General features: G+C 35.2%; 1 protein-coding gene across 5 annotated transcripts in view; it reads right to left on the reverse strand.

Annotated features, from left to right (window-relative positions):
* The window catches only part of LOC145686523 (neural-cadherin-like), a 698,042-nt gene that overhangs the window by 39,951 nt on the left and 635,397 nt on the right, over positions 1-22,694 (reverse strand). For all 5 annotated transcript variants that reach the window (XM_081759947.1, XM_081759925.1, XM_081759936.1 and 2 more), the window contains exons 6-10: positions 8,257-8,443; positions 5,608-5,841; positions 4,272-4,444; positions 2,583-2,732; positions 672-977 (exon numbers count right to left, since the gene is read on the reverse strand). In XM_081759947.1, coding sequence (XP_081616073.1) covers positions 672-977; positions 2,583-2,732; positions 4,272-4,444; positions 5,608-5,841; positions 8,257-8,443 — 1,050 coding nt within the window. The remainder of the gene's footprint in view (positions 1-671; positions 978-2,582; positions 2,733-4,271; positions 4,445-5,607; positions 5,842-8,256; positions 8,444-22,694) is intronic.

The raw sequence follows: 22,694 nt of genomic DNA on the forward strand, positions 1-22,694 counted from the left end.
ATTTTTTAAGATTTTCCTTATGTACCCGTTTGTGTCTATATAAGCAAAGCGCCTGCTTTCAGTGTACATAGTCTCGAGTTCGAGTCCTGATGGGATGTTTGTCTCGGAGACGAACTCAGATGTGCCTTTCCGTTTCTCTAGTGTCCTGAATTCGATTCCCGGTGGCAGAGCACTACAAAATTTGAACGCATTACAGCTGTTCGGATTCCACCTTAAACTGAAGGCCCATGTCCCATTCTCTCTCTGAAAAGAAATATTAAACAAACAAACAAACAAACAAACCCAGGTAGAAATTCAAATTCCACTTTAAACAGTAGTTTCGTTTCCATATAGTATCAATGATGAAAAGGGTCGTTAAACTCCAGGATTAATCAATCCGAGGTTTTCTTTAGTTTCTATCAGAAGAATGCCTGAATGATACCTTAATATAAGGTCCCATTCTTTCTCATTTAAAAATATCGTTTTTCCTATTTTTAATGTTTCGACTTTCCAGTGTAAAATAATCTAGTTACAGTATGTTTAGGATAATGTGATTCGATTAAACTAACCAAGTTCAGTGGATTTTTTTTTTTTTTTTTTTTTTTTTACTACAGTGAGGACAAATTTTTACTAGCATGTATGAACAAGGAAAAGTGATATGAAGAAGGAAATCGATGCAGTTATACACTCACTTGATGTCTAGGTGTTTCTTCTCGATCCAAACTTCTTTGAATGGCAACTGTCCCTTCTTGGTTGATAGAGAATTGACGTTTTCTGTCAGACGATCTATCAATAGCATAAGAGACTCGACTCTTTCCTCCTTGGTCTGGGTCTGTAGCTTTGAACGTTTCCAGTCGTTTGCCAACTTCTGCATTTTCGTAGACGGACACTTCAATATTAGGCCTTTCGAACTGTGGTTTGTTATCGTTTATGTCTCGCAATTTTACAACGACCCATGAATAGGCAACATGGTACTTGTCGTTATCGTTATCTTCTCCCTAGAGAAAAGAAAACATATTTATATATGAAAAAATAACAGAAAATATTAATACATTCAGCAGAGACCGAAGTTCTGCCACAATATTTTTTGTTAAATTTTTTCTATACATAAACATAATAAACATGTTATATTTTTTAACGTAAATGAATACATTTTCTGTACATAAACAACACTTCAACATGACTTATTGCCACAACATACAAGTATAAAGTTAGTGGAAAATTCAGAAATTGAGACACATGTATATAGAACACCTTAGCTAAATATTTTCACCGTTTTCTTCAAGAAATCATATATTATAAATTTGTATGTATATTTGTGTGTGAAATAAATAGTATATATAATTTAATAAAGATTTATTATTCATAGAAAAATGATTATGCTTTGTGGTACATAAATAATTATCATCTGCATATGTTTGATACAAATTAGTCAGAATAAAACAATTTTGACTATATGTGTGTTTTAGATATGAAAGGTTAATCTGGATAAGGGTTTATCACATAACACTTGAAATTTTGCAGCAGAGATTCTTTTTCTCTTATTAGTTTTCGTGTTGTGTTCTATAGATTATAATGTAATTGTATGTGGCAACCATAAACAAACAAACATGACACAAAATAGAAAAAAAAAAAAAACTATCCTGTAGAATTTCAAGTTTGTTACATGAGCCACAGTCCAAAATTCATTTGAATGAACATTGAAAATAAGGTTTGAAAAGTTGGTGATATTTAGTAAAAGCACGAACAAGTAATACAATACTATGATTTTTTTACATGTTGACTTCTGATTATTGCTTGTACACGGTGTATATTTGAGAAGGTAGATACTTATCTCTGTTAAGTCAACTCATTACGTACATATAACAAAAGATGTATCGACAAAGAAAAGTAATGGAGTCAAATTAACAAACTGCTTTCTTGCAAATATTCTAAATTGTTTTTGTTTCTACCGACGTCACTAAACATTACCTGAAATTACGCATAAATTCTGTACGAGGATGAAAAGGATGACCACTAATGTTTTTTTTTTCCGGCTAAGAATGGACTGGAATGTGTAATTTACTTGAAATTACATAGAAAGTATAATCACAATCATATGTCATAAATAATAGATCAAAGACTTTCTCGAATTGAAGAAAATTTCAATTAAATTTTAAAAGAGAGAAAAAAAAAACAACAACATATGCAATCGAAATATAACCTTAATTATCTTTCTTGCAATAACCCCCGATTTAAAATTTATATTTTTCTACGTTCACTATCAAAACAGTTGCTTGATCCTTGGCGATGAATATTCAAACTCCCAGAAGCATGATGCTAAAACGCTTGATCTACTTTATTTAGAAAGGGCAATGGTAAAATTATGTCTGAAGTTTAAAATTAACTTTCGAAATTCTGTTCGTCATACTCGTTTTACCAATTTTCCTGAATTATTAAAATGTACTAGGTTATCAATTAGCGCTCATTATACTACAAGCATGCTTCCAATTGCGATATTTTACTATGTGGAATTAATGTCTTTATAACTAAAAGAATCTAGAACAGTTCAGGAAATAAATACAAAGCAACTGATATAATAATTTAAGATAATTTATTATTACCTTATCATTCACTTGGATTCTAAACCGAAAACCATTGCTTTGTAATTGATCTTCATAGTCCAATGGCTGAACAATTTTCAAAGAGCCTGTCCCGTCATTATTTCTCACCATTGTAAATTTGTCAGCACCATAACCACTGCTTTCAATAACCTGAAAAGAAGAATAATATGTTTTTATTAATTAGGTGAAATTTTTTAATGTTGGTTAGCCAGATATAAACGATAGAGTTCTGCGTAACATCAATATAAAGTATGGAATAAGGTTCGGAAAATTTAGGATTTAGATTTCTCGGCTTTCGGCATCTATGACCATGTTAGCCCGTCACGTTTTGAGGGATGATGTCCCTTGGCGAGCACACTATCTGGGGAAAGGGAAGGAGGAAACGGCCTCGGACCTATAAGTTAGGTACCATCCCGGCATTTGCCTGATGTGGATGAGGAAAATCCAGGAAAACCTTATTCAGGATGACTGGCCTGAAAAAGCTTTTTACACTTTTTCGACTGAGTGACCCCACCGGGAATCGAACCCGGGACTGCTCACATCGAAGGCGAGAGAGTGAGCGACTACGCTACGCGGGACCACAAAGTTCGGAAAATGAAGTTCTAAAGATAGAATGTATTACGTAGACGAAAAGGAATACTTATTTTATAAGTATAATAATGTTAATACACAAGTTATATACTTGTGTATATACAATAGACATGTAAAAATAATATCTCCACAATAAAACTATAAAAGTTTGTTACTTAGTAGTTAAGTTACATTTATTGATTTTAAAATTGATACTATACAGGTCTAGGTGAAAGTTCCCATTTTGTACTTGGGACGAGCCAATTTTTTATGCAGCCTGCCGTCTTGACAGGGATTTACAAATGCCAAGTTGAGTTGATTTTGAGTTTAATGTCCCGTTCAGCACCGAGGCTATATGAGACGTGAACGTACTGATTAACGTAGAATCCGAACCACATGAGCTCTCGCCGGGAATCGAACCCGCGTCTCCTACGCCAAAGGTGCGTGCGCTAACCGCATAGCCACAAAGGAGCTCTTCAAATGCCTTGGAACACATTGGTCTTGGTTAACATTCTTCCGAAGTTGTTCTAATTATTATTAATATTTCCATTGTATCTGGTGAGAACACAAAGCTTTTTTAATTTTTTTTAAAACTGAATAGTGTTCGGGTTCTATTTAGACTTGGAACAAAAAAAGTATGTTGGACTCCTATCAAACAATCAAATGGAAAATGACCTCAAACCGTCATACCTGAAACTTTAACAAACAAATAAAGAAATTGAAATATCTTTGGATGGAAAATAAATAGCGATAATATTGCATAAGAAAGAAAAAAAAAACTATTGTAAATGTTTATTTAGGTTAAACTTTTGTATACATTTATAGAAGAATAATACTATTACTTATATGATTAAGAATTTTTTCAACGTAAGTAGAGTTTTGTCATACGTAAAAGAATATATTTGAATGTAAGTATATGACGGAAGCTAGAAACGAGATAGGTTTAGCTAAAAGTGTTTATCACTTCCTTGTTATCAAGTTTGTACCTATCAAATAGCGAAATCTTTACATGACTAGATACATCTTAAATATACAAAAGGTTACTAACATTTAGCTTCGAAGAAAAGAGAAAGAAGGTATATCTTTTGATTAACGAGCTTTCAAACATAATCTTCTTACCTTATATTGGAATTTATTTGTTTCATCTTCGTCGTGAACAGTGACGGTAAGGATTGGCGTTTCGGGAAGGTTCGTTCCGTCCGTTTCGTCAACCTCTGTGAACCATTCATCTTTGGTGAAATGTGGCGGCATGTCATTTATATCTTTCACTCGTATTGACGCTGTACCCGTTCCTGGAACACACACAACGAAACAAAAGGTTAACATAACGCGTGAAGGATGGTAATAAACATCTACGTTGTGCTATTGTTCAAAATTTTTACAATAATTTTTTCTTCCATTTTAAATTTGTTTTTGCATTTGAAAGATCTCTGTAGTATACAGTCGGGAATAAAATAAATCTTCTGATATATAAAACATTATCTCAATAGCCTTCTAATTAATTAATTACCCAACGTGTTCCCAGTGTTTCCAGTTTTAAATTATGAATATTCTCTGTAAATTACAAGAAGTTGTACTGAAATTGCAAGTCGTAGGAGAAAAAAGAAATCACTGAAATCCACCTTTGAGCCTGATTATACACAGTGTAAAGATTTAAGCAGTAAAATATATAAAGAACTCAAGCGATGTCATTTTTAAAATGTTATTTTATGCAGCTATGTGAACTCCAAGTACTATTCCAACATGAATTGATTCCTATAACTCTAATTAAGTTTACTTAGTCATCAATTATTGCACAAGAAAGCGGTTGTTAATGTAATCATATATCATTTTCGATACAATGTGACAATGGAACTTTTTGGTCCATCCGCGGGATTATATTAGTATAGCCATGTTCGTAATGTTGCCAATTAGCGAGCTTTGTTATTAGTTGATAAAGAAATAGAGGCTTACTAGTAAGGTTTAATTTATAACTTGATTAATCACGAAAAAACCGACTTCTCAATTCTGGGAAGTGAGAAACAATAGCGCGGATAGAACTTCAAAGAATCCAGTTTAAAGAGGGCACAAAAATAAATAAATAAATAAATAAATAAATAAAATAAACTGGAAATGTTGAAGAGAGGCTACTATGAAAAGAAAGATGGGACTGTTTCGAGCGAGATTACTATGAAAGAAAGAGGACACGTTTGAAGCAAGGCTGCTATGAAAAAAAGTGGAAACGTTTGGAGTGAGGCTACTGTAGACGAAATAAGTTACGATATGTAGTTTGCATGTAGTCGTGATTCTCATAATTTTGAAGTTAAACATACAAATGGTTATTTAACAACATATATTTACAAGATATGCAATTAATAATAATGATTGGGAGTACAATAACAAAATTATATATAAGAATATTTCAAATTATTATGCTAAGTTTTTAAATAAATGAATAAATAAAAGTCTAACTCACCTTTTAACCCTCCTCCATCCACCGCGACTACTTGAATCGAGTAATCTGGTGTCTTTTCCCGATCCAGGCAACAGACTGCAGTTTTGATAACACCGGTTTCGGACTCAATTTCGAAGATTGGCGAACCAGTCTCTTCCTCAATGACGTTCTTTTCGATCGAGTATGTTAATTTGGCATTGGTTCCTTCGTTTGGATCATCGTAATCAACAGCTGTCATCGTCATTACCACCATTCCTAAAGAGAAATATATATATACAGTGTGAGACAATATGACGATATTCCACTAACTATGACACATTTACTCCCTTTTTTGTTATCTCGTTTGACAACTATCAACTATGATCGAAAAATGTTCTCAAGTTCATTTCATGTTGCACAACAGTGCTTAATAAAAACATAGATTGAATAAAATAGAAGATAGTTTTACAGAAGCCTCCATAAGTCTGTTAAAAACACTATAAATGGCCAAGAACTTGTGAACTGTGTAACCGATTTGTCTCAAGAGGAGGTGTAGTTATCTGAAACCTATGACAACTGAAATTCAATAATAATAATAATAATAATAATAATAATAATAATAATAATAATAATAATAATAATAATAATAATAATAATAATAATAATAATAATAGGATTCCGTTCAATGGCAATTTCATTATTACAACTTAACTAAACCTAACCTAATCTGCCTTTAATCACTAATTATTTATTTATCTCATGTAACACGAATATTAATTATTAAAAATAAATCCATTGTGACAAATGAATATTGCCTTAAGTAAAATTTCACTCTCTAATTTACTGTGATGTGTTTTCCGATGAAAAATGACTTCCATTAGCACACACTATCTACAAATTAAAAACAAACTTTAATATAAATGAAATAAGTGGAAAATGTATATTGCGCTGTTCAATATATGTTTTTTAAATAATAAAGATTTTTTAAAAATTAAAAGAATGCATGTATGACTCACAAATTGAAGGTTTACACCTAACAGGAAAGGTAATTATCACCTTTTCATCTGCAAATATTTGGAGCGCAAAGGAGCAAAAAATAGGCTCTAATGAGCGATTCCCTTTGTAGGTAGTCAGATGAACTAAACTCACTGATTCATCTGAAATTAAATTCACTACAGTCGTTCGATCTAATGAAAAAAAAAAAAAAAAAGAGATTGTGAATATGTATGTATGCTTATATGTGTATGTGCGTATCACAGAGAGAAATAAATATATTTTAAAAAACAACGGTTGACAACTGAATCAATATCATTTCTAGGTATCTACGTATATAATCCAAATTCATTTTTCAATAATACTCTTTACAAAATACTTAGTGTAAATAAAAATATCCCCATTAACAACAGCGACCGAAAGTTCATATAACAAAAAAGTAGTTTTCTTTCTCTAATATATCAACTATCTTACATCGGAGTGATTATACTATTACTGCATGGAAGTTCTCGAGGTTCATTATACCAAAGTAGAAGAGATATTTGTAGTTATTTTTCAGAAAGTAAATAATAATAACAAAGTATTATTCGTGTATTTCCATCAGTTGAACAGTAATATAATATACATCATACGGCACTCTACAATTCTATCCTCGATTTTTACATTTGGCAAGGTTTTTACGATTTTTATATTACGTTAACATATGGAGCACCGTACTTTTAGAAGATCTAAAAGGAAGTAACTTTATCAACGACAGAAATAATTCTTTCTGTTGAAAAGTATATTTTCTTTTATTTACTATAAGAAAAGGTAGTCTAAATCAGATACTATTACTTGTTTATATGTGAAATACTTCAAATATTACCATTTCACGAGTAAAACCAGCGTCAATTTTGGTATATTTTGACTTTTGTTTCTTCCATGTGTTGGAATACCATCATCATTCGCAAACTGTCATTCTTATTGTAAAAATTTCAACATATTCGTATTTTCTGCTTGGAATTTTCAGCTGTCAGCTTATACTTTATGTCCATTTACCATGTCTTTACACATTATTTTACGTTATGGAAATACATTTGTCTGGTTACTTACTGAAAAATTTTGAACAGTGATCGAACGCTAGACTGTGCCTCTTAAAGGTTAAGCCAATTTCACAGGGAAATAGGCTATTTGCTTAATAGTTATCTTATGTTATATGTATTAATCTATCTTTCTCTTTGTTGATGGCCATTGGTATAATAACAGCCAGTGGCGGCTCTTAAGGTAGTCACATCCGTAAAAATTAAAACCATGCCTGGTTACGAAATTGTATATTCATATTCCAACAAAGTACCCGTGTTTGACAGGAATAATGCTGGGGAATTGCTCATTGGCGCACCGTAAGGGTTTTGCACATATTGTTGGCAAATTATTCAAACTTCATAGTTGGGACAACACTTTTCGGAGTGCCATCCCCTTGTATTAGCAAACCGTGTGCCAATATTGGTTCATTTTTTTATCAATAAAAATCTGCAGTGGGTGATTTCAGAAGATTCCACCCCCCCCCCCCCCGGGAAGGGAACTTTCAATACACACAGGGTGAAAGTATTTCTGCTAATATACTGATAACTCTCCTCGAGCACTATCGGATATATATTCCGGGCGAAATTTTCCCCGAGCAATCCCTGATATCATTACGGGGATACGAATCGTACTTACCAGCTGTTCCGTTTTCAGTAACATTTCCGAAATAAACTCCTTGAGGGAAGAGCGGGGCATTATCGTTAATATCTTTCAAATTGACTTGTACGTCTGCGTAACCCACTAGACCTTCTCCACCTTCATCTTGAGCAAATACAGTGAATCTCCATTGAGGTCGACCATTAGGTTGGTCACGGTCTAAAGGCTGGAAAGAAAGAAAGAAAGAAAAACTTATAACCACAAGTTCACGTAACATCGACATTTATCTAGATACATTTTTCGTTCGAAATAATAGACAAGATTTAGGGCACGATAAAAGTAATAATAGAGATCGTAACTTACAAACTCAGAAAATGTTGCTACATCAACCAAAAAGGTGTTTTGTATCAAATCCTGTGGTTTGGGGCAAAATGACAAACTTGACCACAACGATTACAGTCTTGAATATTTCATAAGAAGACAGAGAAAGTAATTTGCAGTGAACTTTGACCTTTCTCTTCTAATGCGTTTTTCGTTTTGTTATCTTCAAGCGCTAAACACTTTCTTGTGCACTCATGGTTTTATTATACCCACTAGAAGTTTAGATTTCTCGTTATTTTCCGAAGTTCTAAGAGCTATAATTATTCATTTTCGTTCATGAAACAAATAAGGTTCAATGAGTTAGAAAACGAGAAATTATCATACCACGAATGTAATTAATAAACAAAATTGTTTTAGAACTTCTAGATATACGTTATTGGACACAAGACAGCAACATGTGGAGAGTACTGTGGTTCAATTGTATATATATCTCACTTTTGGTGCGATAAGTCCATGGTTCGATCTCAAGATATGAAAATTTGTGTGGGCACTAACTATGTTCGAGGCTTTTCTCAAGAGTTTTTTTTCTGCTTTCTCACACTCTCTTCGGTCTTACATTCACTTCATTTGTTATCCGTCTCCTTTAGCCTTCCCAGCACTATGGCGTTATTACACTGTTTTCATTTTACAAAAAAAAAAAAAAAAAAAAAAAAGCAATGTGGTACATTTTGTGACGGTTAATTTCGAAAATATACGACGCCTGAACATTTAATATGCTGAACGGCTGTTCAACTCGTTTATGCAGTGATATAGTGCAAATCGGATGTGATGTAAGTTGGAGTTTACCGTTCCTTTCAGCAGTGAGACTATATGTGACGTGGATCTACAGCTTAACATGGGATCCGACCAACATGACCTCCGCCAGGAATCGAACACGGATCTCCCATACCAAAGGCGCGTATGTTAACCACCTAGCCACGAGGGAGCTCTAGTGGAAATCGGGAATTGCCGTTACTTAGTAAATTCGATGTTTAACGATCCTTTCGGCACCGAAGCTATATGAAACTTATTCTGGAATTCAAACCATATAAGATCCCACCGGCGACTGAGCCCGGATTCCCGTGCTGATACGTGAGCAAGAGCCGGGTTTATCTCCAATGGTCGTGTTTTAAAATATTTTGACTAATGCACAACTTAACCGTAAGCCAGCATACGTATATGTTAATTTCTATTGAGAACAGATCTGGGTGTGTAAACTTTGCAGTAAAAACAAGTGATGGAGGCCACAGTCTAATCATCATCACAGAGCTTTGAAACAAATGAATATATATATCTATCTATCTATCTATCTATCTATCTATCTATCTATCTATCTATCTATCTATCTATCTATCTATCTATCTATCTATCTATCTATCTATCTATCTATCTATCTATCTATCTATCTATCTATCTATCTATCTATCTATCTATCTATCTATCTATATAAACGATTCTGCTTATTCACCCAATTTAGTTCCTTGAGATTTTTAGTTGTCCCCAAAATTAAATATTGCAACAAAAATGAATATTTTTCTCTAAGATCGTTGATAGTAAATAATAATATATACTTTACAGGACACTTAGAATTGTTTCAGAAAAATTCTTTTTTCGGATACAGAACATTATCTAAACTAGTTCCCTCAGCGCTGATTTAGTGGCTATAGCGCGTAGGCCTTTTGGAGCACGGGTTCGATTTCCAGTTGGAGAGAACTGAACTCGTTGGTGTTCAAATTCAAAGCTTAAACTATATGTCAACGTCTCATATAGTCTGAGTGCTGAAAAGTGACGGTAAAGTTGAACAGGAAACAAACAAACATACCGTTTAAACTAGTATATGGATGCATAAGGGAATTACAGTACTTCGAAGGCAATGATAATCTATAATGTTCCTTTTCACTTCTATAAGACATAGATTGTTTAAAGTGAATCTGATCCACCGCAATGCCTTTAATTTTAGGGCACTTTCACCAGGAATGAAACCAAGGACCATGTGAACCAAAGGGTTGGATATTAGCCATCGGGGAGAATTTCATAGTATTGTTATTTATGTTTATCTTTTAGGGAGCTTCAATCCATTAGTCCTCATGGGTGTGCCACTGAACATAACAGCAATATTTTTCATCAAACTGACAGCTTAAATGAGCCATTAACAATATAAAGAATCTTTACATCTTTGACACAATGCATGTTTGTTGTTACCTGTGTAAATTGTTTTAACATGTGTGTGTATATATATGTGTGTTGTATACTAAAAGGAAAGAATTCGAAACTGTTTTCGTGCCAACAACACTTGAACACATTTCACTCCATAAATTTTCAGAGGGATTTATAAACATGCAATGAACATGAACAACAACTACGTTTTACACGATTTAACTAACATTTTGTGATGTTTATCATTCTGACTGTGGATGTGGACATGTTTCATCTGTGAACAACAGCATTTGGCAACCTACGTAATACTGTGCTCTTGCAGTTCTCAGAGTTGTCAACTAGAAAATGTATATTCTGCCAAACTTTCTTTGTTTTTATATTTTTGAAGTGTGTGTGTGTGTGTGTGTTTTTAAAAAATCAATTTATTATTACGTAGTATTACTTATTTAGTAACTATATAAGATATTTGATTTGCGAATTATAGGCCATCACAATTGGGATCATACGCATTGGTCTGTGTGTGTCAGAGAGGAGACTCTGTTACAGGATATTTGTATCGCGTAACAATTTCCGCTATTTTCTCCAAATATGAATACCTCCAATATTTCATGGATAGTACTCTAAGAACACGAAAACGATACTGAGACGAAGAGAAGGGAGATGAACTCAGTCCCTTCAATGACAAGGACAGGAGTGGAAAGGGCCTGGGGCCTAGATTGAATTTTTGACTTAGTCATATTTTCGAAAAAAAATTAGGATAAAATAGAGAAAATACATTTTAACAATGTAAGCGTCAAGTTCTAATATCAAATGGTTTTACTCTGGGGCCAGCAACATTCACTAACCTACTGAATAGTACATCACATACGTGCACATGGCCCCCAGTAATAGACCAAGTATATATGCATTTGGCGCTTTAAGTGTTAAAGAAAATGTCGAAACATAATTTGAGGTTAAATGTGAAGTACATGTGTGTAAAAGCAATGTGTATGTCTAATTATAATGAAGATTTGCAAAAATAATTGAAGAGCAATTTTCTTTGGCCGCAAGAAACGCATTACTAATCACTGAGCCTTCACTATCGTTCGTGAAGTATAATGATGGTTATTTCCTGTTTCGCAGAATGCCTTATCAGTGTACAACGTTGTCAAGTTTACCTATTCCTGTTCTGCAGAAGTGTTCTAGTGGCTAAATTACACCTCCATTACCTCCTGTTTCGCAGAATCGCATGAATTATTTTGGTAGCTCCTCAATATTAAAAATATTTGGCGAAAGGAAAAAAAACACCAACATAAATCCAGAGAGATGTTTTGCAAAAAGGAGAAAAAAGTGGAACTCGACATTAAGAGTGATTTTTTTTTTAACTCACGGATTTCATTTGGGTCTAGAATTTCTAACTGAAATCCGATTTTCATGCGGTATGTGGCAAATGATCAACGAAGGATGGGACTATGTTTATTGGTTTAAATTCATCCGGGGTAATATCGATTACGCCTCAAGAAAAACAACAAATTTTGGCCATGTACCTTACAATTGGAATGACGTGCAGTGCGGTGTAGAGATTTGAGTTTTCTTCGTTAGATGGCAACCTCGCCAAGGTTAATAAGAAACAGGAAACTGGGCCGGCTGTATTGGAAATTGTGCTGTACAGTCCTGTGCTACTGTGTGAGTATGATCAGCGTACAATGAGAATAGTGTACTCTTTGGAACAACATGAGTTTATCGTTTAAACTTTGGAGAATGGAATCTGTTGTTGCTACGAGTATGCAAAGGGCATTCAGAAACAAATTTGCCTCACAGGCAGGAACATAATGTCAAGGAAGGATCAAGGAATCAAGGTCGCTAGTGAATAAATTGGAAGAAACAGGATCGCTTCTGACTGAGTCAGGGAAGCATCGACCCACCCAGGCGGGTGTTGTGAAAGATGCCACTTAAGTCACCCAAGAAATCTCTCCGTCGTTAGTGGTAAGAAACCGGCTATAGCTATTCAACATGTGATTTATGGGTGTTAGCATTAACACTTAATTTGTATTTTAACAAACACTTAATTCTTTTCTGCAATCTCGATTCAAAAAATCCAAAAACCTCATTCTAATTGTAAGGTACACTGGCGAAAATTTGCTTTTTTTTTTTTTTTTGCTGTGATCGATATTATCCCGGATGAATTTAAACAAGTAAACATAGTCCCATAAATCTTCCATCCTTCCTTGATGATTTGCCACAAACTGCATGAAAATCGGAGTTCAGTTAGAAATTCTGGACCCAAATGAAATTCGTGAGTTTTAAAAGAATTACCCTGTACTTCCCGTGCGTGCCATGTATATAATTATGAAAAATAGACGTGGACAAATTTTAAAGGTTTCATCCATCACTATATTTTTTTCTTTCACTTTACAAAAATTGCCTTTCACTTTACGGTGTGCTGATATACCAGCGTCTTGACTTTCTCAATAATTAATAAAATAATAATTTGTTTGTTACTTACAATTTCTATATGTGATTATCATATTACGATGGAATCAATTCCTCAATACGTAACACAAATATTGACGTACTTCTGATGCTGTACAGATTTTTCACATATCTATGTGAAAAATAAAAATATCTCATTCTGTGAAACAGGAGCACACGCATTGGGTTATTTTCCTGTTCTTCGAAACACGGCAACGCTGAGCAACCAGTTTGAACCCCTTAACAGACCAATAGGAGGCAACAGCACTCCCATATTGCATATTATCCGTAATTTCCGACACTAAGTCTGCAGTAGCAGTGGCGTAACTAAAGTCTTGGGGGCCCCGCCGCAGACAGTGTGGAGTGGGGCCCCTTCTCTACGTCTCACATTACGATTTGCGGGCCCCCTGATGGCTTGGGCTTCCCGCAATGCGGGGTCTGCGGGGCCCTTATTTACGCCCCTGTGCAGTAGATAATATTCACAATTACATTACGAAAGGAAAAGAAGTATTATAGTATACGTTATCCAATTTGATAATGTAAAATGCCTAATACACTGTAATTAAATATATATATACTATAATACAATGAATTCAACATTCTAATCAGTGATTCCAAACCGAATCGGCTGCGCCACATTTTCTCCATTTCTTTCAATATTCGTTAAATGGAGATTCCGTGAAACCGGAGGAACAACTGTATTTTAGAAACCATTAAAGAATCAATAACAATTTTTCCTCCTTGTTATTTTATTGGAATAAGACAAAACATTTTTAGCTACTGACTTTTAACAGTTCGTGTTCAACCCTAAGCACAAGTTAACATTTTAAATAAATTGGTAAGCTACACATCTCTGTTCGTGTATGGCCTAATAAGAGCTAATAGATTGAAATAAAAGGAGTCAAGCTTTTTTTACTCTTGTGCGCCTTTTCAATCTTGCCAATAATAAAAAAAAAAGGATAATCTCTTTGGAGCGGCTTCAACTGAATGAACATACATACACCGTAAAGAGATAGGAGAAAACGAGAAAATGTGAGAAAGAGGTAATTCATAAAGGGTTTAATAATAAAAAAAAAAAAAAAAAGCGGTCATGCCACCTAAGAGGATTAACAAAGCAACATTTTTTCCCATTCCTTTAATCCTGCTTACGTGCGTATTTGCCCTTCTTTACTTTTACATCCATGTGAATTCAAATTAGCAACGAGTTTATGAGGATAGTTCTTTGCCTGTACGAAAGTAGAATAGTATGTTGCCAGAGAAAGAAACAATTATACTGTAATTTTCACCCAAATAAGATTTAATGCTCTTATTTCAACTGGACAACAATAAGTAAGGCAGAGGGGAATAACGTGAACTATTTGAAGAAGTTAATATTGTGCAGTTGGTCATAATAATATTCTTCCTTTCACCATTATAAAGATTATATTCTAATTTATTTTTTGTCAGTGGGATCAGACCGCTGGATAGATATTGATTCAGTAATCAAGGTACGCTTGCTGCAACTGGCTATAAGTGAATGAAATGAAATGAAATATTTCAGTTTAACGTCCTACGATTATGTCCTTTAGGCTAAGGGAAACGATGATTAAAGCAAGCGAATGATGATGGAAGAATTGGCGGAATGAGAAAGTGGGAGGAAACGGTAGTATCCAGAGAAGACCCACGGTCACGATATTGTCCGCAACAAACTACTTGACAAAGGATCGAACCAGGGACCCCATACACCAGAGGTAAGCGCTCTACCACCGTGCCTCCAACTGGCTATAAGTGAGATGAACCTTCATCGTTCCTGTGTGGTTTTAGTATCAGTGCAGAACGTTCAACCGATTTCTGAAAATTTCACGAGGATAATGTTCAACCTATCAGACGACCTTTCAACCTGCTGACGAGTGAAACGTTCAATCAATCAGATGAGCCTTTATTGTACGCAGGAGAGTTAAGCGTTCAATTAATCGCACGAACCTTTATCCTACAGGAGAGTTAAACGTTCAACTAATCAGACGAACCTTTATCCTACAGGAGAGTTAAGCGTTCAATTAATCACACGAACCTTTATCCTACAGGAGAGTTAAACGTTCAACTAATCAGACGAACCTTTATCTTACAGGAGAGTTAAACGTTCAACTAATCACACGAACCTTTATCCTACAGGAGAGTTAAACGTTCAACTAATCAGACGAACCTTTATCTTACAGGAGAGTTAAACGTTCAACTAATCAGACGAACCTTTATCCTACAGGAGAGTTAAACGTTCAACTAATCAGACGAACCTTTATCCTACAGGAAAGTTAAGCGTTCAATTAATCACACTAACTTTCATCCTACAGGAGAGTTAAATGTTCAACTAATCAGATGAACCTTTATCCTACAGGAGAGTTAAACGTTCAACTAATCAGACGAACTTTTATACTACAGGAGAGTTAAACGTTCAACTAATTAGACGAAGAAGAATTAAACGCTCAACGAGTTAGATAAAGCTTCATTCTGCTTTAGAGGTAAACGTTCAACCAACCCTGCAGAAAAGCTAAATGATTAATCTTTAAAAAAAAAAAAAGAAGTAGAAGAAAGAATCCACTTACGTTCATTCACGTTTTGTAGCTCATGTGCATTCATTTTTTTGGGATGAACGTTACACACTTATTTTTTTACAGTGTATAAGTCCATTATTATTCATTCTTTATAAAACTACATATAATTTTCAATAAGATAATTAGAAATAAGAACACTACTAATTCAATTTTGTAAGCTGGCCAGTTTTCAGAACAGGTTCTTCTCACCGAAATGAGTAAGAAGCGTTCTTGCATTTTTGTACAGACACTAAGATTTGATTTTCGTGACGATTCGGATTGGATTTTTACATTATAATGTAGATCACTCCTCATACAGCCTTGGTGCTACAAAAGAACGTTAACTCTAAAATTGTCAACATAGACTATCTCCATTATATACTGTACGTGTACTATCTTGTTGACAACTGAACAGTTACCTTTTAGAAAAGGTAAAGAGAATGGCTTGGAATCTTTCTTTTAAAAGTTTTGCTGTCACATTGCTAAATCACAATAGTGGAATGTTATACAGAAAAGCAGAATACTTTAATTATGTTATCAATTTAGCAAGATTTGAAACACACTATTCGATAATAACGATTTTATATAGAGGAAAATGTATAAAACTTCCTATTTTGTTTTAAACGAAGACGAATGTTCATTTTTCTTTTGTTTTCGTTTGCAAAGGAGGCAAAGCCTTCATAACTCGTTCATTTTGTTCGCATTTCAAATTCCTTTATTAAAGTAGACATGAATCAACTTAAAATAGCTGTTCATTCAACTAACGAACCCATGTCAAAAACTTTATACGTGAAAAATCTCACAACAAAGTTCCTGGTTTCTCATGCCTTATAATAAAATTTTAATTTTAACACAACACCACACAGAGTTTTGTATTCAACCCCCAACTTGTGTAAACTGCTCAACTACACACCATCACAAATATTCTGGAGAATGAGAAAGAGAGAGAAAGTCAAAGTATCGGAAATATGTTGTAAATGAGAATACTTTGTTTCTTCCCTTCCCTTCTTTTTCTCTTGTTATTTTGTGCATTTCCCTTTCTTATTGCACATTCTGCTTACAAAGTTAAGTTGGTGTCTTGAAAAAAAATATCTAAACGAGGTGAATGAAAATTAACGTTATTATTGTTGTTTACATATTGCAGAATTAACGGTGTTACATACATGTCCCATCTTTCTTTTCAGCCCATTAATTTATACAGGAATTTTATGTTTCCTTCAAAAATACCTGCTTTTTTTTTTTTTTTTAATGACGCGACTTTAGTGATTTCTTCTTTAAGTCTTGTTAAATGTTCGTTGCTTACTCAAAATGAATTTTACGAATCTTGAAAAAAATTCTTACAAAGGAAATTTTATGAGTTCTATTACTCAAGAAGCATTGTTATATTTACTATTACATTCTTATAATAATAATAAAAAAAATGAGATTCCATTACTCAAGCAGAACAATATTATATTACCTTTCACATTTTTATCATAAAATGAAGTTCCATTACTCAAGCAGCACAACCACATTTCTTATCACATTCTTTTAATAAAATGGGGGTTCATTGCTGAAGTAGCACAACTATAGATATTTCCTATCACATTCTTTTAATAAAATGGAATTCTATTACTCAAGCAGGACAATTATATTTCCTATCACATTTTTTAAAAATGAAATGGGGTTCCATTGCTCAAGCACCACAATATCTAACCTGAACTCAATCTTTCTCCACGTATTCTGTAACATCTGAGGAGTTACTGAAGCAATCACACTCCTAATACGGTTCTTCAGTTCATCAAGGTGACGCACCTTTTCACCAGAATACACAAGGTCTTTCACATATCCCCACAGAAAAAAGTCCAGGGGGTAACATCAGGAGAGCGTGGAGGCCACCTAATTGGCCCATCACGGCCTATCCAACGGCCAGGAAATTCAGTATCAAGGTACTCCCTCACTTGTAGGATCCAATGTGGCGGAGCACCATCCAATTGGAATATCACTTGAGGTTGCAAATGTTGTAACTGGAGAACAGCAGTGTTGAAGCATGTCTAAGAACACATTTTCTGTTATGGTTTGCTCTATGAAAAAGAAGGGGCCTATAACTGCATTATGTGTTAAAGCACACCAAACATTCGATTTCGGACTGTCTCTAGAATGTTCTATGTACGCATGCGGATTCTCAGATCCCCATATCCTAACATTGTATCAGTTAACACAGTCAGACTAGTGAAAAGTTGCCTCATCAGAAAAAACAACGTTCAATAGGAAATTATGGTCATAATCAATCCCGTTCAGAATTTCAGTAGCAAATGCTGCTCTCTGTGACTTATCATTGGGCTTAATTTCTTGCAACAATTGCACCTTATACGCACGCAAACGTAATCGTTTGTGTACCACATCATGCACTGTTGACTTTGGAATTGCCAATTGCCTGCTCGCTGCGCGAATTGGCTTCCTTGAGCTACGTGAGAAACACCCTCTTATTGCTTCCACATTTTCTTCTGACACACACGATTTATCACCGCTGTGTTGTTTCACTACACCCCCGTTGATAAAAATTGATCCTTCCACGCCTGGATACCGTTGCGTGACGGAGGATCCTTGTGGTAAACACGTCGAAAGTTTCGTTGAACTTGAACAACACTTTTTGTCTCTGCAAACCACCACACGTTTTGCGTCTTTTAGACTGCCGACGCTATTTCTGTTTATCGGCGATACTAGCGCCATCACCGATAGTTGTTCCAAGTATGAAAATTTGCTGAACAAAACTTTTTGAGTTTCCCTTCAATATGAATGTTTTATTTTCTTCTGTATCTCTGACCATAGGGTAAATGTGCCAGTCCTCGACCACCTAACTCATTTTCTTATGGTCCTTAATCGTTTTTCACTCAATGGAACAACTGAGGAGGATGCACGTAGCTCACACGTGTTCCTAAAGCTATATTTTATCTATACTTTATCAAAAACTGAGATAACTTATTCCATTTATGTAATATTAGTCGGAGAAACACCAGTAACTGATTTTTTTTAGTGTTCGACCATTTTTCGTTAATGTTCGACCGCCTACTGTTTAGTCATCGACCACTACTCGGTTAATGTGTTTTTAATTACAGTATGAAGGCTAAAGCATAACTTTACCAAACTAATAGCATCTGTAGATGTTACATCACTAGTTTTTCAGGTATGACTTCGCAGTTTCGCACAGTAGTCGCTGAGATTAATTAATTATGTGATAGTTTTGTCAAGAAAGGGACCACCAAATTCATTTAAGGTTCAGTGGAATGCAGCACCAAACATACTTCGTCTTCTCTGCGTTGAAAGGGTATAAACCCCATCTTCTAAATTCGTTTTTAATTACTAATTGTGTTGTTACCTTGTATATCACTCTTTTAATTAGTGGTGCAGAAATGACACGTGTAACATTTTACTCAGTTTCCATGTAGAACTCTCGAAACCGATTTGAACACTGATACGTCGCAGGGTTGAGGAATATGTGTGCTGTTTGGTGGAAGGCAGTAGAGTACTATAGCATGGCTGAAACAAAATTCGCTGACTTTCATTGCCAAGTGGCCGTCGATTAGCAGAAGGACTGGTTTCTTAATAGAGGGATTATTCACCCATTTTAGGAAGCCGTTTGCTATCCATTCGTAGTGTTTCACATCCCATCCAGCCGCTATCTGACCTGACCTGCCTATGAAAATCTATGAAGAAACTGCACTGATGACGTCCTTTTGAAGATGTCTTACATACAGATATACGACCATCGGGGATACAATTTCTCCTGCTGCGGAAAAAGTGCAAATCAGTGTTAATGTTTCTTTCTCGTTGCCCTTCACCTCGTACATATTTTTCCACATTTTGGACTCCAACGCCTTTCCTGATTTGTAACACAGTTGAAAGCTGGATTACTCAGCATTAAATATTCGCTCAGAATCATTTAGAACATCAGATTGTCCCGCTTGTTTCAAGTATTTCTCAAGGTCTTAAAACCACAAGCGAATGTTTTCCTCGGTTAGAGCGTACCGCGCCTTGTTCAAAGTTTAGGGACACAATGTGTGGGTGTCTCCTCAAGTAAGTGTAGTGCCAGGTTTCACCAGCTTGATTGTCTTTGAACGGCGTTTTGCGTTTTTCTGAATCGACAATTTTTTAAAACTGTTCAGAAGATCGTATTTCTTCTGTAGAAAGCCCTTTTGCTCACATTAAGGAGCCAGTTTGCTAATCCTTCTTCTTCTTTCTGTATTAGGTATGGTTCTGGATCTATTTTTCGTTTTTTGGGACTGTGACCATGAAATTTATCCATCAGCGTTACCCGAGGAATTCCATAGATTACTGATGCCTTTCGTATGGAGCGCTTTTTTTTTTTTTTCAACAAGCCTCCAGAGCTTTTTGTAGATCCTCGTTCGAATAAGCTGGCAGTTTAAGCTTAGGCCTGCTCACTCATTATCCCTGAAAGAAATAAAAATTCTTAAGGACATGCAAGGAAAACAGATGTATTCCAGACGTAAGCTGATAGTAGCTATTCCGCTAACAATATTGAATGCATTCCACCACGATGTCATATCCTAACAGTGCCGTTAATTTTCCCTGAAAATGTTGGGAAACTACATGAATATTCAATTACTTGAGTTTGAATTTATTTTATGGCCTTTAGGCATCTACGATTCCGACCGGGATAGGGTGGGGGAGAGGATGTTGGAAGTTAGACGGCCAGGGTCTATTTTGAAGATACCATCCCAGCATTTGCCTGGTGTGACTGAGGAAAAACCCGAAAGAACTGTCAAGATGGTCGACCGCTCGGATCGAACCGAGGACCTTCCGAATGCTAAGCCAACGCTTTACTGTTTTTCAAAGTTCGTCTCAGCCGAGACATTAAGCCTGAGTGCTCCTCGAGCCAATTAGAGGTAATCCAATCCTGACAGGGACACGAACACAGAAATATCGAGGACAATTAAAAATAACCTTGCTCTTGAGAGGGATTCGAACCCTCAGTGGATTGCCTCTTCACCATAACCACTGACAGGGTGCGAATTGGCGGGGGGGATGCCAGGGATTTCCCCTGACAAAAATCTTTCCCTCCCTGGAGAAGAAAAATTTTATCCCTGACAGGGATAACTTTTCCCCGTCTGGAGTATTTTTAAATGGACATGAAGATAGAAAAAGGAAACAATTCTTACTTTGCGTACCTAACCTAAATATTGCTTGAGTGAAAATTTATGAAACATCTCACATCTCAACTGTTTTGTACTTGTTAGTGAATATATATATATATGTGTGTGTGTGTGTGTGTATGTGTGTGTGGGAGGACGGTGCGCATATGGGTGAAATTCATCCCCCCTTGAGAAAAGTTTTCAATTCGCACACTGACCACTGAGCCACGGCCATTTGGTGAATATTCATGTATTAACGGTAAGACTCAGCAGATGATTATACAAATGTAAATTGATCACTGAATTAGTGTTTGAATCAAGAAATTCTGCGAGAAAATACAAACGCAAAGCATGGTTGGACACTGAGAAAAAAAAAGCTAATCTTAGACCAGTACAAATGTATTACGAAAAGTAGTGGTCGAACACTAGTAAATGTTTTCGTATTCCATTATAACTTCAGAATTGGTAACTAGGTACTCATTTCATGCAGATGAATCGAAAGTTAGTCGTTATTGATTTTTCTACAATTTTTCAGTGCTCGACCACCCTGTGGTCGAACACTAGTTAACAAAGAATATTTCATAAGTCATTGTCCGACCACTACATTTTATTGATTTATTCTTCGTACCTTACAGTTATCACTAAAATTTAATTACTAAAATGTGCTCTACAGTTCCATGTAACAGAATAATATGTGCATTTCTTACCGGGTGAGATAAAACTATGGAAAAGCACGAAAAACAGGGCGCTGTCGTTCCCATTTGCAACAGATTAAAGTTGTCGAAAACTCAGTGCGTCTTCCGTAGGCATACATTTGATTGGCTATTACCGAATGCATGTGTAATATATTTTGACAGTATCTTTGCGATTGGTTCAGAATAAGCTGCAATTCAATTATAACGGAAAAGCATGCTTTTTTATCGGAAAATAAGCCTAATATATGGTTTTAAAGTGAAAAGTGGTCGGCAACTAGGGGGTGGTCGAAGACTGGCACAACCACCCTATTAAAACTATACTCAGTCTCATTTAAAAAGCGTCAGTCCCATTCCGGACACCCTGTATCACTTTTCACATTCTTTTAATAAAATGTGGTTCCGTTACTCAAATAGAAATCATATTTCCTATTACATTCTTTTAATAGAATGGGATTCCATTACTCAAACAGCACTATTATATTTTTTGCCACAGTTTTTTCATAAAATAGAATTTTATTACTCAAGCAACACAAATTAGAAAATATATTTTCATTTAGCCTTAACTGTTTGATGTTATTTTTAGAAAGGATATTTTTTGTTAGAGCATAATAGTTGTCCATACTTTTAACGCATCATTCAATGCGAAAACCCCCTTTCTATCTCTCTCTATCTGTTTAAAGCATTGAAATCTCACATTAGAAATCAAGTAGAAGAGATACCCGAAACTACGAATAAGGACGAACGCTATTGGCCCGAAACAAACGTTTTGTGTGTGTGTGTGTGTGCATTTCGCTCGATATTTTGCAGGTGGTTGTTATTTCTTTTCATACACCAACCATACTAGTTGGCCAGAATGCTAAGCACGTTCTCTAGCTCAGTTCTAGGAAACTGTCAAATAATGCATGCAGCAGATAACGGGATGTGTTTGTGTGTGAAATCCTGCTGGTTTTTGCTCTTTGCATATATTCTGCTTTCTCTCTTACTTTTCCCAAACAATGTTTATTAGGAGATGGCGGTATTTACGAACATTTCGATTTTTGCACGATTTTAGTTTATTTATTATTATATCGCAAAGGTCAAAAACGGTAAAGAAGTACAGAAACAAAGAGGCCAAT

This window comes from Thermobia domestica, chromosome 1 (genome assembly GCF_964235325.1).
Source record: "Thermobia domestica chromosome 1, izTheDome1.hap1.1, whole genome shotgun sequence".
Lineage (NCBI taxonomy): Eukaryota > Metazoa > Arthropoda > Insecta > Zygentoma > Lepismatidae > Thermobia > Thermobia domestica.